At 44.9% G+C, this 14,987-nt stretch overlaps 1 protein-coding gene across 16 annotated transcripts in view; it reads left to right on the top strand.

The window, feature by feature from the left end:
- The window catches only part of PTPRF (protein tyrosine phosphatase receptor type F), a 396,981-nt gene that overhangs the window by 279,327 nt on the left and 102,667 nt on the right, over positions 1-14,987 (top strand). For 9 of the 16 annotated variants that reach the window (XM_076340381.1, XM_076340395.1, XM_076340390.1 and 6 more), the window contains 2 exons: positions 6,939-7,127; positions 14,672-14,689. In XM_076340381.1, the coding sequence (XP_076196496.1) occupies positions 6,939-7,127; positions 14,672-14,689 (207 nt within the window). The remainder of the gene's footprint in view (positions 1-6,938; positions 7,128-14,671; positions 14,690-14,987) is intronic. The other 7 variants (XM_076340397.1, XM_076340391.1, XM_076340396.1 and 4 more) reach the window with 1 other exon arrangement.

The following is a 14,987-nucleotide window of genomic DNA, read 5'->3' as shown; positions in this document are numbered from 1 at the left end:
GTTGCAGTGCCCCCTCAGGCCTGGAGAACCAAGGTTGCGCCCTGGGTGGGAGGGAGCACTGGGTGCCAGTGCACAGCAAATGCAGGCTGCTCAGCCCTGGGGAGGTGACATGTTGCTGCAGTGACTGTGCGTTAGCTTACGGCCACACACGTGGGAGCACGGTGAGAAGCAGCGCTGGGACTTGGCAGGAGCACAGGCTGAATCTGCGTCGGAGCCAGTTGGGAGGCGCTGCCATGTCTTGCTCTTGGGAGCACCTGCATCTCTGCAAAGCCGTCCTGCTCCCCTCTGAGATAAACAGGTGCTTGGGAATGGCTCTGTGCTACCGAGAAGGTATCAGTGGCTTGTAAATTGAGATAATTGCTGTCCAGCCATGAAAGGACAATGTTAGCAGCACCCATCTGGCACTTGAAGGGTAGCACTGTCTCCATCGGGTGTTTTATGGACTCATAACCTCTAGAATGAGCTCCCACGCCGTGAGCCCCCGGGGCGAGGATCTGCCTGACAGTTTATCCTCTTCTGCCATGTCTAGTCTCATATTTTCTTGAATTTTCCTTACAGTACTTTCTTTGTTTTGGACTGACTCAGATTCTTTCTTTTGTGAACTGTTTTGCTGCTGCTGCCGCTGTGATCTAAGAGATAGCAAATACTTTGTTTACTGTAAGCTCTTGTGCAGTAATTCATGTGGTTACACCATGACACAGAGAAGTCCTTCTGGAGCTCATTTCCACACCCACCCATTCATCTGCGCCCATCTCCCCATTTTCGGCAGGCGGCTTCAGCATGTCACGTTGGTGTGATGTCATACAAAACCAGCAGATTTGTCATTAAAAGCCTTGTCATCAATAGATGACTGTTTGTATTTTCTGCCTGCCTGAAACTGTTTTATACTTGCTAACCCAGTAATTAAGACTTTGCTGCCTTTGAAACAGGTTGGTTTCACTGCCCCACCTTTTCCTTAGGCAATTACAAGGCGGTGCCAATGTTGACGGGGCATTCATTAGCCTGCATAAGACTTGGCTCCAGCAGCGAGCATGCACAAACGCACTCCTTCTCCCACCGCTCCCCGCACAGGCGGTAGCCCAACACTGGGCAGCCTCTGGAGACCACAAATTTGGATAATATTTTTCGTGAGCTTCTTAGGGGGCTTTTGTAAGAAGAAGGGTGCAGGAAGAGAGCATCACCTCAAAATGGCTGATAGAATGCTCTTTGTGCAGCTTCAGTTGAACCTGAACAGAGCGGTGTCAGGGTTTTCTTATCATGTAAAATGATGCCGTTCTTCTGGGCTGCTGGATTGCTCAACTGCTTTTGATTGTCTTGCGGTAATTGAATAGCCGCACTGTGTGACCTGTGCTGAAGGAATTAGGACTGTTTATTCAGCAAACAGATGTCCTGGATTGTGGTGTGCTTACGATCTTACTGGCTTGCATCTTTCATTAGTTAATATTGCTGACTACCCAGGCTATCTTCCTTGCACTGATAATTTTGCATTTGCTAATGCGTTTCAGTGTCTCAAAGGGAGATTTGGAAGCTTGTAAAATTTGTAAAGTAATTCCATTGATCCATCAAATACGAGTCCGTCAGTAGACAAGGATTACCCCTGCAACATCCTATGTTATATTGCGTCAAACTCGTACCAGGATCGGTTCAGCCCTGGTGACTTGAACTGGGGGAGATCCCAGCCTGCCTCACTGAATGGGTAGCGAACGTGTGAAATAGCTTTTGATACGTGTATCCTGCTCCTGTGCAATGCTGACTGCAGTCAAACGCATTTATCTGAGATCCCTCTGCCCTCAGTCCATTTCCTGGCTTGTCCCTAGCGCTGCACACTCCTGAGTGGCTTCAGATAGCTGGCAGAATTGAAAACAAAGCAGCTTTGTGTTTAATGATCAACACCGAGCCCCTAAAATTGATGTTGGGCTGGAAGTTCCCCAGCTAACACAGGCTGGCAGGAGCCAGTGGTCCAGATAAGCTGTTTCCAGTTCTGTGTGGGGATAAGGCCCAGTATCTCACTTGAAATGAGTTGAGAACACCCCTTTCAATGGGGCAATGGTTTTGATAGACTGTAAGAGATTTAACCTTACAGCTACTGCTGTAACACATAGAAAAGCTATTTTTTGCTATTTCCAAATTATATTGGGTATCATTTTTTTTCTCTCCCTCAGCAGTCTGAACAATTGGACTCATGATACTAAGCAGGCCTGGCTTTTATAGGAAGAGGAATATGACAAATAACTCCCATAAATGTGTTTACAGTTTGCACTATCATTTCTAAAATAGTTTCCTACGTTGACACAAAGAAAGTTCACAGTGGTAGGGGAAAGATTTTACAGGTGCCAAGTCATGATATGACCTCCAAAACACAGTTGCATGGCTGCAAGACCAGTGAGTGCTGTACGGGGTTTGCGCTCGTAGGAACCTGATATCCAACCCCTCCAACTTTTCTGTTTTGTGAGAGATTACAAGTTTTGAGCAAAATCCTGGGGGTAATCCTGCAGGATTCAGCCATCAACAGCTGGGCTCACCACGGACTCCTCTGCAGGCCTTTTCTGCAAGCAGCTGTTATCCACACACTGTTCCATGCTGGGGCTGATCTGTGCTTCTTATAAGACATAAATTGCAATTGCCTTCGTGTCCCTTATCATCACTTGATATTTGGAGTGATGCAGAAAATAAGGACGCTCCAAGGGGTATGTGTCTCACAGCAGCATCCTCAAGAAAGGTAGTTTTCTGGGGAGCTGGTGAATGAGCTACATAATTGCAGCTGCTCTAAAGGAGGTCTCAGCTCCAGTTTGGGGCTGTGGGAAAGGTTTCTTACCTTAGCTTTTCCCTTAAAGATAGGAAATGTGTGGCGCAAAAGAGCTGTAAGAGAAGGGGGCTTAGATTTCTGTCACCTCAGAAAGGAGATTAGCAAAGGGAGCTGTCAAGTGAGCATGAGATATCCTCTGCACATGCTGTCATGCTAGATGCCAGAGGGACATTCCTGGCTCCTTGGTGACTGCTGCTAGCAAGACCTCAGCCTGGTCATGGATTTTCCGAGCTTCAGTTTGTGCAAAACCCACTCGTTTTTTTTCTCTCTCTGTTTCCTTCTCTTTTCCTGCTGCTTCTCTCTTCTGTTCCTGTTCTCCTGTCATTCCTGCTTCTGCTGCTGTAGTCCATGGAAGAAAATAGAGCTTGCAATGCCAGAAAAACTCCTGCTTGTGCCTGGATTTTGCTTGCTCTAACCTAATGCCTACCTGAGATACACCCCTTCTGAAAGTATCTGAAACCCAGAAAGAAAAACTGGTTTAGATAGTCTGCACTTGAAAGCAGATTCATAGCCTGTTTTAATGTGTATTAAAAGCACACTAGCTATCCTTGAATAAAACCAAGGGCTGACAAACTCATTTTCTAGAATAAGGGTATCCACGTATTGGCATGAATAGGAGGATAGCTATTACTGATGAGCTTCTCCATGTGCAGACAAGTTAGTACAGCTAGCGAGGGCTGAAAGGAGCCGAGGCATGACTGAGCCTCATAATTAGACATAGATTAGACTTTTGCTGGAGGGGAAGGCAAGGCAAGAACAGCTCTGAACTCCTATCATCACCTGTAGTGTTTGAACACAGAGACATCCCTCACTGTCCCAGGGAAGTCAGCAACGCCAAGTCGGGCTGGAATAAAGCCCTATTAGCTGTACAGGAGCATTGCTGACAGGGCAGGTGTGGGCTTGTGCCGGGCTGTGCTCTGTGGTGTGACCAGCTCAGGTTTTCTCCACAGCCACTCTTCTCCAGGAGGGTTCGGGGGGGCTGCCAGAGCCACACAGTACCAGGGGAGGACCTGCAGTAGTTGTGGTCCCCCATTTCATGATGGTACGTGCACCTGAGGCCCTTGGACCACCTCCGGAGAAAGTGCTTATCCTCCCCTTGAGCTTGAGCCCCAGACGCTGTGACGTTGGCCCTGTGCAGGTCCCCTGGAGCTACTCCAGAACTAATAGCAGGTGAACCCCAGCCTCCCTGTGTCTGAGGTGTCACCAGAGCCTGGCTGTCAGATTTCCCCTGGCGTCTCATCACAGCAAACCGCTGCTCTTAAACATCAGTGTTGCCTCTACGTTTGATTGATAAGGGATCAAACAACTCCTTGCTGCCTGTGCATTTTTGTAGATGCAAGCATGCCAGTGCTGCTTGCTTGAGTTTTAGTGGTGGTGTGGCCATAGCAGATAGGCAGGTTTCAATCTCCAGGCATGCATGGGAACTGGCCTGTACTGGTACCAGTGCTAGCCCAGGGAACCTGCTGTGGCTCTGACTATGCAGGATGCACCGCTTCTCTACTACTGTCATTTGCTGCTATAGTTTTGGGGCTTGTGAGCAGTTAAGAGGGAAAAGACTGTGCACCGCATGAGCCTTGCATGCCTGCCCATGCCTGTCCGTATCCAGCTCAGCACAGGGTCATCACGTGGTGGTCACCTGTGCCCTCTGTCCGGGTGTTGAGTGCCCAGCATTCCCATTGGGCTCCATAATGGCTTGGGCTTGCAGGGGGTGCATGGTATGGGAGCAGCACTGTAGAACTCTTTGGAGTCCAGAAAAGGCTTCATCTAAGAGTTCTGGTATGGCAGGGGTAGCTTTGCTGCCGGGTCTTTGTAATCAGCGTCTCTCTGTTGTACTAGTGAAGTCAAGTTTAGATCATTTAATTTCTGCTGGTCTGTGGCTCATCACAAACTGCTAATTTTGACTGAACAGTCACCTCCAGTGCAGCAGGCTGGTGACATACCTGTGGATCAGACATTGTGAAGGATTTTCTGATCTCTCATTTCTGTGGGCAAAGGATCATTGCAGATGGGAAGAGATTTCTTGCACAAACGCTGGTTTCAGATTTGCTTTTAGCTATGCGCTAAGCCTCCACACAGACTTTGGACAAAGTTAACTGGGTGATACTTAGCTCAGTGCATTCTTTGTAAGATCTTGAACAAACCAGAAAAGATTGTCAATGGTAATCATGGTGATTAGATTAGATCACTTCAGGGTTTCAGCCTCCCCAGAGTAAACATCTGCTTTCAATACCGTAAATAGCAAGGTGCTGCACTTTAGGCAAACTTGGCCTCAATCCGAGAGAACGTCATTGTTTACTGATTTTCCTATGTATCTTCCTTTGCTTTTCAATCTATACCATGCTGTACTTCTGTGTGTACCCTTCTTTTGTTTCTTTTCAGCCATGTAGGAGTATGCATTGTGGTTGCTCAGTATTGAGTGCTTCTGTTGCTTGTTATTGAATGCTACCTCTGGTGTCATTCCAGTTAAGCTCTATGTACCTTTTGTCTTTGAAAATCAATGGAGAACAAATTAAAAAAGAACTAGTTTTCGTGGTACCTTTCATTTTAAAAAAAAAATTCCATTTATGTTTGCTTATGATGAGAGAGGTTTCTAGGGAGGCCGGTCTGAGAGACAAAATATGGTTTGTGCTTTTAATAAGCATCAGGAACCGCTTTTTCCTTTAGAAAACCTTGGATGCTTCGTAGCCAGTCTCATCTAAACAGAAAAACAATATTCCAGGGCATTGTTTTGTTTACAGCAGATGTTGCCTTGTGCTACAGAGTCTTGATTTGCAAACAAGTCAAGGGTCTTGGGAATTCTCCTGACATCTTAGGGAGAAATATGTAAGATTAGCCACCACAGGCCGTGTTTGTGCTGCAGGTGTGGCAGTACAGGTAGAAGGAAGCACCTGAGGTGGCCTATTGCTAGTACCTTCCTGTCGGGAGTGAGGGGTATGGTTCCAGATGTGTGATGATAGCAGGAGAAGTCAGATTGCAGCAAGTTCAGACTCCTCTGGGACTTGGGAAGATGCTGAGGTCTTGTTTGTTTTAACACTGCAGTGAGCTGGGAGCCTTGCAGAATTGAATTTGCCAAAGAAGGAGGATTGCTTAAGTTCCCTTAAAACAGGGGAAAAAAGAAACATGCTGAAAATAATTGAGTTTCTGGTGCTTTAAAAGCTTCTTAATGTTCTTCAAGTTCTTTTTTTCTGCAAAAGTATGTCCTTTTGATTGCAGTTCAGGCTTAGCAGAGTACAGTACATCTTGCCACAGAATGAGTAAATGAGGTCTGTTCTGCAGCTGCTATTGAATGACGATGTTGGAGCATGCCTTGGCTTATCAGTGAAGGCTGCCTAATATATTCCACTCAGCCTACCTGAGCGTGCTCTGCAGCAGCAAACCCAATTAACTCTTTTCGTACCTGCTGTATGAATGGTTTTAGCAGTTACGGGGGTGCTTTGTTTTATAGTATTTCAGTAAGACATGCCAGAACGTGCACTGGCCATTTCTCGCACACCTCTGTTGCTCTCTGCAGCCCAGAAAATGCACCAGGAGCTTGCCACAGCACAGTCTGGTGAGGCGGCTCATGAGCAGAGTGTGGCTCATTAGCTTTACATTCATTAGTTTCTAAAAGCCTTCTGAATCAGATTTGGGGGCATGAGGAAGAGATTTACAGTCTATCCTACCAGTGTGACAGAATGTTCCTAGTCAAAAAAAGAGAAAATGGGCCTCTCTGGACCATTCTAAGGGGTTTTATTGTTTAGCTGTTGTTTTTCAAGATGCCTCAAACTATTTGGCTTTGTGTTTGTCTGTTATCTTCAACTCAGTCCTCCCACAAAAAGGCAAATACATGCTTTTACTGAATTATTAACAACAATAGATGGAGCTTACGTATCAATGAAAATTATGGACGTTTCCCAAGGCAATTGATTTAAACGGAGTTAAATTTAGTGGAAGCTTCTATTGGTGTAATGAATGCTCATTATAGAGCCTAATGTGCTTTAAGGGCTTGAAAACCTTCTCGGTAGGGAAGTCAGGCTGCTGTTTTCCAGCAGAGGCACAGATGCTGTACCATGGCACTGCTGTCACTACAACTGTATTCCATCGCTACGCCCGAACATTTCTCTTTAACCTTGTGTGTTTTTTCCTCTTGCAGAAGACCACCTCCCAGCTGGCTTCCCGACCATTGACATGGGCCCGCAGCTGAAGGTGGTGGAAAAGGCCCGCACAGCCACAATGCTCTGTGCTGCCAGCGGTAACCCTGATCCTGAAATCTCCTGGTTCAAGGACTTCCTGCCTGTCGACACTGCAACTAGCAATGGGCGAATCAAGCAGCTCCGCTCGGGTAAGGTAGCAAAGCAAGTAAGCCTTCCCTACCTCCTCGCTCGTCCTCCCTTTTCTCTTTACTTGCTGCTATTATTTTTTCCCTGAAATGCTATTCTAAACCCAAATGTCAATTTGATTTGAGCTTGTTTCTTTTACAATATAAAAACAGTTTTTGGAGCTGATCCTCTCTGGCAGGATATCGTGGCTTGTTAAAAGGAGACAGTAGAGTGGACATGCCTTTTGGAACATCACCTGGATTCCTTCTTCAGTAGACCGTCTTGACTTGCCCCAAATCCTTGGTAGGCTCAGACATTTCACTACCAACTCAACAGGTCTCAGATACTTTTAATAGGAGCACAGTGCAAATCAGGACAATGAGATACTGGTTGAGATTTTACAATCAGTGGTCGCGTACTACCTCACTCCTTACATAGACTCTGCAAGACAGTGCTCTGCTTTCTGTTGAGATCTTTATCATTCTTGCTATGTGACACCACAAGAATAAAGAAAAATCCAAGAAGCAGTAACAAAGGAAGGTGGACACAGTTTTGAAATACACCGTTTCTTTTTGGATTTTTTTGTTTGATAAGCCAAACACTAGCTTTTGAAATACAGACGGTTAGTTCTTGTGGGTGGCTAAGAATGCACTCATTTTAGCGAGGAACTCTTGTTTCTCTGCTGCTCTGTTCGGTCTCCTAGGACTGTAAGGCCCATTAGAGAATTAAGGAAAATAAAACGTTGCTTTATTCACCGAGGAGGCGTAGCTCCCCACCATGAATTGCAGTGGCTATTTAACAATGCACAGCAGCACTACACAGCAGCTTTAGTCTGGGGAAAAAAAGCCCACAGTACCCTACAGGAAGTACAGAAGGGAGCAGAGCTGGAACAACTTTGGTCTAGAAAGGTCTCACGCTTAAATAAGAGGCAGACTGCCTTGCCTGGCCGTGATGTATCTCTGGGCACTCAAAAGCCATTTGTTATGAGTGCTGCTGCCAGGGCAACACCGTCTTCCTCCTAGCAAGGTGAACGTCTTGACACATTTCCCCACAGTAGGAGCCCTCTGCATAAATCTGATGGTGCTTGGATGATAAGAAGTAGGCTTGTACTTGGGGGAGTGGGTAATGAGACATCACTCTCCTCAAAAATAGAACCCAGCCTGACACTCCTGATCCCACCTTGATGTACCAGTGAGTGCTAATTATACTAATGCATTTATAGCTTATGAAATTTCCCAGTGACCTTTAGCTTATCTCCCCCACAACATGGTTTAATCTTGATCTGTTTGTGCTGAAAGAAAATATCACACTTGTTAATTATTCTGAGAAGCTTTAGGAAGCAGCGATAGGAAAGTGCACATGGATGTGTTTCACTTCATAGCTGACTAAATCAGCATCAGAAATTACCATAAATGAGCAGCAAGGCAGCTCCTGATGCACTTGCTGTATGTTCTCCAGCCTCCTTTTCGCAGGCACTTGGCTGCTTCTCTACCAGCTGCTTCACAAGTTTAGTGAGATAGAAAGTTTAAAAACAAACTAGTAAACCCTGTCACTGTGTCCAAGTTTTGCTTCGTATTCGCTGTTCTTGAGCAACATCTCAATTGAATATTTCACCTGGGATTCAAATTCTAGAGCTGGCTGCTTGCTGAAGACACAGTAATTACCAAGGGGAGGTGTCAAGGGAACCTTTTAGAAATCAATGAGCAGCACGCATCCTCAGACTCGCGAAAGAAATTGATTAGCTTTCTAATGTAGTAAGGGAGGTTTCCACAGTTCAATGCAAGAGACTTCCAAATATGAGTGAAGTTTTATTTTAGGGACCTGGTGACACGATGCCAAGATTCACCAAGGCTCTGCTCCACCCTGGCATGAGTGGAGAGCAAGAAGTCTACTGCTTCTCATGGGCCAGAGATTCAACCCCTGCTCACGTTTGTAGCTTTATCCTATATTTGTAGTTGATATAAAGTAGGGCCTGTGTTTTGAAGTGCCTGAGTCCCACCTACCTGACTGCAGTCACCCTGTGTGAGCAATGTGATGGGTTGGGCAGTCTCTGATCCATTCTGCAAGGTGCTAATTGAGCTCTTCAGCACTACACCGTAGTGGGGCAGAGTTGTTTTTCAAAGAAAAGAGTATTTAAATAGATACCTCATTATATGGCAGAGTTTAATAGTTTGCAAAGTCTCTGCTCCATTAAGATCATATCTTACAGCCAGCCTGGCATATCAGCATGAATGTCAGTTTATACTATCTCAATCTAAATATACGCTCATTTAATTTCATTTAATTAAAACCCAATAAAAGCTAGATGGATGTAATATAGTTAAAATAGCTACAGCATGGTGTGAGCCCAATATTGCATATATAGAGTGTCCAACCTTCAACGAGTACACAATGTATTATTATTCAGATGTACTAAATATAGGTCATAAAGGTCAAAGCAGCTTTGGAGTCTGACTTAGAGAGGAAGTTGAGGGATGATTTCATTTCTTCAGGCTCCTAGTGTGGAGTAAATAGCTAGAGGTAAAGAAGCAGCATGTTTGGGAAAGGTGCTCTCTTCTGACACTCACGCCTACGTGGGCTGGCAGTGCTCTGGGGGCTTCAGGCAGGTCTTTGAACTTGCATGCAGTCAGATCATGTGCCCAAGGGGCCTCTGAACATCAATTTCTAGAGGTCTGTTAATCTTCTGTCGAGGTACTAGAGAGTTTATGGTTTAAAACAACAAGCCGTTATCTTAGGCTCTTTTAAACCCAGAGGACGGGTGCCTTTGTCAGGAGCAAATACACAGTTTATAAATCTGCCCTGTATCCTGCCGTCCCTCATTTACTAATTACATCTGTATGTGTGTATATGCATTTTTCTCATTAAACCTTCTGACACTTAGCATAGCTCTTTATATTTAGAGGGCTTTTTTTCCCCTTTCTCCCCAATACATAGATCTTTCCTCCCGAGTAATGCTTAATTCTTTTTTAACTCCACCTCTTGCGTAGTTTTGCCAGTACGTGTTGGGCTAATTGCTCTAGAGATGAGAACACAAATAAATATAGGTTTTTGTCTCCATTATCACAGATCAAGGCAAAAGCAAGGTCTCTGACTCATGCTGGTTGTAGCAAAATTCTCCCTTGCTCATCTTTCTAATACTTCCCACCTCTTGTGGAGAGGCTGCTTTTCTGCAAATGCAGTGATTCAGGACAACTCCCTGTTCTCCCCCAGGATGCATAGCTTCAGTCATTGTCTCTCAGTCATTGACTGATCTAAGGCCAGCTCTGGGCTAGGAAACCTCTCCAGCATGCTAACTCGTTTAAAACCTGTTTGGCTGAACTGATTTTAAAACTGTCCGGACATTGTAGTATTGCAGGTGATGTACCTAAGAGTTCTGGCAGCAAGGGTCAGTGCTACACCTCTAACCATGTTTTAAAATTAGTTGATGATGTGGTGGAAACTCTCTTAATATAGATGAGATTGTACTGATGCTTCACAGTTCTTCTGTAAAGATTCTTGGATCACAAGCTCCTGAAGACTTCAAAGCAACTCTGATGGTATTCATACTCTCAAAGCTCCTGAATGCTTCCAGTGAGTTTCATAGTTGAAGAATTGCTCTTCCACCTTGCTCTTCAGAAAACTTATGAACAAAATGTCAAATTAGAATAAATAACTATTCTGAATGTTAACATACAGATATCTTTGTCATGTAAGGAAACTCCAGAAATTCAGGGAGCATTATCATCTTTCATCTAGTAAAGAACTTGGTCTTACGACAAGCATCATTCTCTTTTAATCACCATCAATTAACTGAGTTATGGAACCATGCCCTAGGCCCTAGTGTGGCTTTCAGGCAATTAACTGCAAGTAAAGTGTCACAGAGGGCTCTGCAGGTGACTTCGGTCACTTTGGAAAAGCGTAGGTGCCTCTAACAAAGAAGCAGTGGGAACTGGCTCACCAGATCATCTTGCTGCATTTATGCTCTCAGAGTTACCAGCAAGCTTTTTCATTGTAGTCTTGATCTTATAGGTAGAAGCACTACTTATTTGGAAACAAAAGGAATACCCAACATACACAGGACAAACTGGCAAAAAGAGGTGGTGCCTGTCTCAGTGAAATGGCAGTGACGGCCATATCCTGCTTCACTGGTAATAGCCAGCAGTCAGTACCCAGCAGAAGATATTCAGCTCCTGGCAAGAAACAGCTTTGAGTCCAGACATCAGATGGGCATCGACTTGGGACAAGGTGTGTAAGGACAGCCCAAAAGAATGGGGATTGGGGAGTATTATCCAAAAGGATGAGGAAACCCACACAAGGATGGATGCTTTCTCAAAAAGGAATGACTGGACAAGGGTTGAAGCAATATCGTGGCCAACCAGTTGACAGCTAAAGTTCTATGTCCTGGAAGAACCCATACTGCACATCTGGGTCTTGCTGTGTGAGGTGCACACAGCAGTGATGGGATCCACACAGACTCCCTGTTGCAACTGGTGGCAAATAGCCAGTCTTTTCTGTAGTACTTTCACTTCTGAAAATAGTTTCCCCTAAAGCTATGTTAGGAAGTAGCCAAAAGCACTGTTGGTGTTCTCTGGGATTCAGCATTGCACTGCCCTAGTGCCCAGTTGCAGCCAGCAAGAGCCTTGGTTTCTCTGATGTTGCTTTGGAGTGATTTTTTTGGTCATTTAGGTTCCTACAAGGAAGTGGTGTGTTCATAAGTCCGGGGTGAGTTTGTGTCAGCAGAGTGAAGTCCCTTCTCCCACAGACCCTCTCCTCCACACTGGGAAATGCAAATAATCCCATGGGGTTTTCCAGTGTATTATCCTATGTTTTGCCATGCTTTGGGTGCCTGGCTGCGTGCTTCCAGTACACAGAGGATGTCAGGGTCAGCATTCATTCCTGACTGAAGTGAATGTACAGGGTGTTATTCGGTGTCCGTTACCATGAAGGGGAAATAAACTCTCCTTCCCCATAAGTGTTTCAGACCTTTCAAACACAAGGAATTGGGTTTGAAGTTTGATCTTGGGGTGCCCTTTGCATAAAGTGGCCTGGTGATCACAGGGCACAAGTTGGCCTCAGTAACCATTTGAGTGATGGCACCTCTATCACTTGGTGGACTCTCTTATGTTGGCACTCTGTGGTCTATGTGCTGTGATTTCGTCCCTTTGAGGGACACCTTGAAAGGACAACAACCAGAGATGCATTGTCATATGATGTGAAGGGTGAATGGGAACTTTTATTCCTTCTGGATGAGGAAATTTGGGGTCCAACAGAAAAGCCTTGTGCACTCTCTGTAATGGTGTCCTCTGAGTGAAGAGTGAATGTCTTAACTTTGTAAAAGTGAGAGAGACCCAGAACAAACACTGCGCTTAATACAGCAAGCCTCTGTGCTGCTCCCACAAGGGTTGTCTTACATTTGGAGGCCAGGAGGATTGGGATTTAACGCAGGAAAAAATGAGCTGGTCACACGTTTTAGGGAATCTGCTTCAAGCATGCAGTTGCTCCTAGAGCTCTGTATAGACAATTGCGTATTAGAGCAAAGGGTTTAGCCTCTACAGGGAGTAGATTTAAAGATTTGCTGCAAATCTTTTTGGTTCTAGGGCAGAACAACAAACCCTATTTCAGCCAGATGAGAGAGAAGGAAGTCCTGTTTTCTGCCCCTTGAGCTTGTGCTCAAAGTCATGAGAAGTGACACATTGTGGTGATGCTTTTCTTAACTCTGAGAATTGTGGAAGGGGACGGGGAGCAGGGGGGGGGCGGGAGGGGGGAGGCCCTAGACCAAACAGAACAAAAATATCACTTGGCAAACTTTCCAAATAAGCAAAGAGAAATAACCCTGTTTTCCATGGCTGTGCTATTCCATGCGAGTATCTCTGGGTGTAACTGTTCTGTCAAGGGTAGCGGTAGTTACCAAGATAGATAAATAAGCAGCAGATTTATTATTGCAAGAGAGAGATTACCCACAACTTCAGTCACTGCAAGATCTTTCCTGATGCTTCAGTCATCTGTGGATAGAAAGTGTCAGAAAATATAACCAAACATAAAGTTAAAGTGGGGTAATGTCATCTAGGCAGAGGAAAATGCTAAAATGAGTAGTTTGAATTGCTGCTCCTGCTTAGAGAAAGGACTCTGCCTAAAGGAAGGGTAGTTAGGAAAGAAAAAGAATAGGTATAAATATTGCAGTTACTTTTTAAGAGGCAAGTTAAACATGCTTAAAATATGCCTTCTTTGTATTTACAGAAATTCTTTTCTGTCTTTCTTTCCCATTGGGTGATCATTGTTGTGGATAATGGAATGAGCTGTAAATCTGAGATACACGACACTCTTGTATGCATACTGGTATTTATTAATCAATACACTGAACATGATTTGACACTCTGTGTCCTGTTTAACCCTGTTTTTCTGTCTGTTTAAACTCCTCAGTTTTCTTTGGTAAGTGCTTGGTATTCAGATCCTACAAATCTGCATAAAACCAACACATACCATGGACTGCCTACAGATTCAATCTGCATGAATCTCTCCCTTAATACTAACAGCCTTCATATGTGCAAAATAAGACCAAGGGGACAAAAGTGGGGATTAGAAGGGTTCCCTGCCAATTTGCCCAGCTGGAGCATCTCCCCTTCAATCATGCTTCATTATTGATTGTACACTGAACTCAAGACGCTGACCAGTGGATCCTCCACTTGCTAAACACATTGACCTCATAAAACAAACGTTTATAGATTGCTGCAACAGGATCACTTAACCTCACTCCCAGAGAAGCCCTCCTTATAAGATACTCTTCATTATAGCATGTAAAATTATCTCCAGTGCCTTATAAAGGGGGTAGGGATTCCTTTCTCCAGCTAACACCCAAATTAGGCAGGAACAACAGAGGTCTGGCTAGCATGCCATTGTTACATTACCAGAAACTACTTTGTTTCGAAATATTTCTGTATGTAAAGTTAATTCTGCATGACACCAATTTCTTTGCTGGAGGGAACCTGATGCAAGGGTTATGTGAATGCAGAGAATGGCTCAAAACTGATTTGTTACACTCTCCCCTTAGTTTAATTTCTTTAAGCGAGCAGATTTTGTCCCACTGGTCATTCTAACCTCAAAGCAAAATTGCACCTAGCCTCCGCAACCATGCGCTTTCCACCCCTCCTGCCCAGCACACTCACGGTCACACAGCGCCCAGGACACCCCCTCCTTGTTCTGTATGAGGAATGAAGGGGCACTGCACCATCTTCCCAACGTGTCCTCCATCTCAACTGCTTGAACAGTGGTGTGGGTGAATGCAAGTGGTGAGGCCAGCCAGCAACGCCACCTCAGCAGCTTAGTTCGGCCCCCATTCATGAGGGTGGTGGCTTTAATGGCAAGATGCAGGGCTGGATGCTGCACTCCTGGAAGCGATGAGCTTTACTAACCTCCTGAGAGTGTCACTCTGACTTTTATTGCACATCAGTTTCTTTTTTTTTATTCCTGTCGCGCTAATACAAATTCTAGCTTTAAAAAAACTTTCTGCTTTTTAGTTATAATTTTCTTCCTTTCCTCTTTGTACTAATGCTTCTCTCTAATCTTATTTGCATTCAAATTACCTCACCAGGTGGTACACCGATCAGAGGTAAGAATGCTGAAATGTGCCTCCAGTTGTCACGTCACTCCATCTCCTGTCTGCCTTGTCCCTTCTCCTCCGGTGTTTCTCATCTCCAGCTTTTACTCTCAGCCCTAACTCTGCCAGTGCTCTTGCTCATCTGCACTCTCCCACTAGTGTGTTTATTTTGGTTGGGTTTTAGCGTGATTTCTTGTAGACTCATCCATTGCGATTTTGCACTGTTGAAAGGGGGTTATTCAACGGAAAGTTTGCAAACGAAAATGGTCCCTGGCCTCCGCCATGGGAGGGTTGACGTCTCCTGCAGCTC

The sequence above is a fragment of the Aptenodytes patagonicus genome, chromosome 5, assembly GCF_965638725.1.
Source record: "Aptenodytes patagonicus chromosome 5, bAptPat1.pri.cur, whole genome shotgun sequence".
In the NCBI taxonomy this organism is placed as follows: domain Eukaryota; kingdom Metazoa; phylum Chordata; class Aves; order Sphenisciformes; family Spheniscidae; genus Aptenodytes; species Aptenodytes patagonicus.
This window is presented reverse-complemented; position numbering and strand designations above follow the sequence as displayed.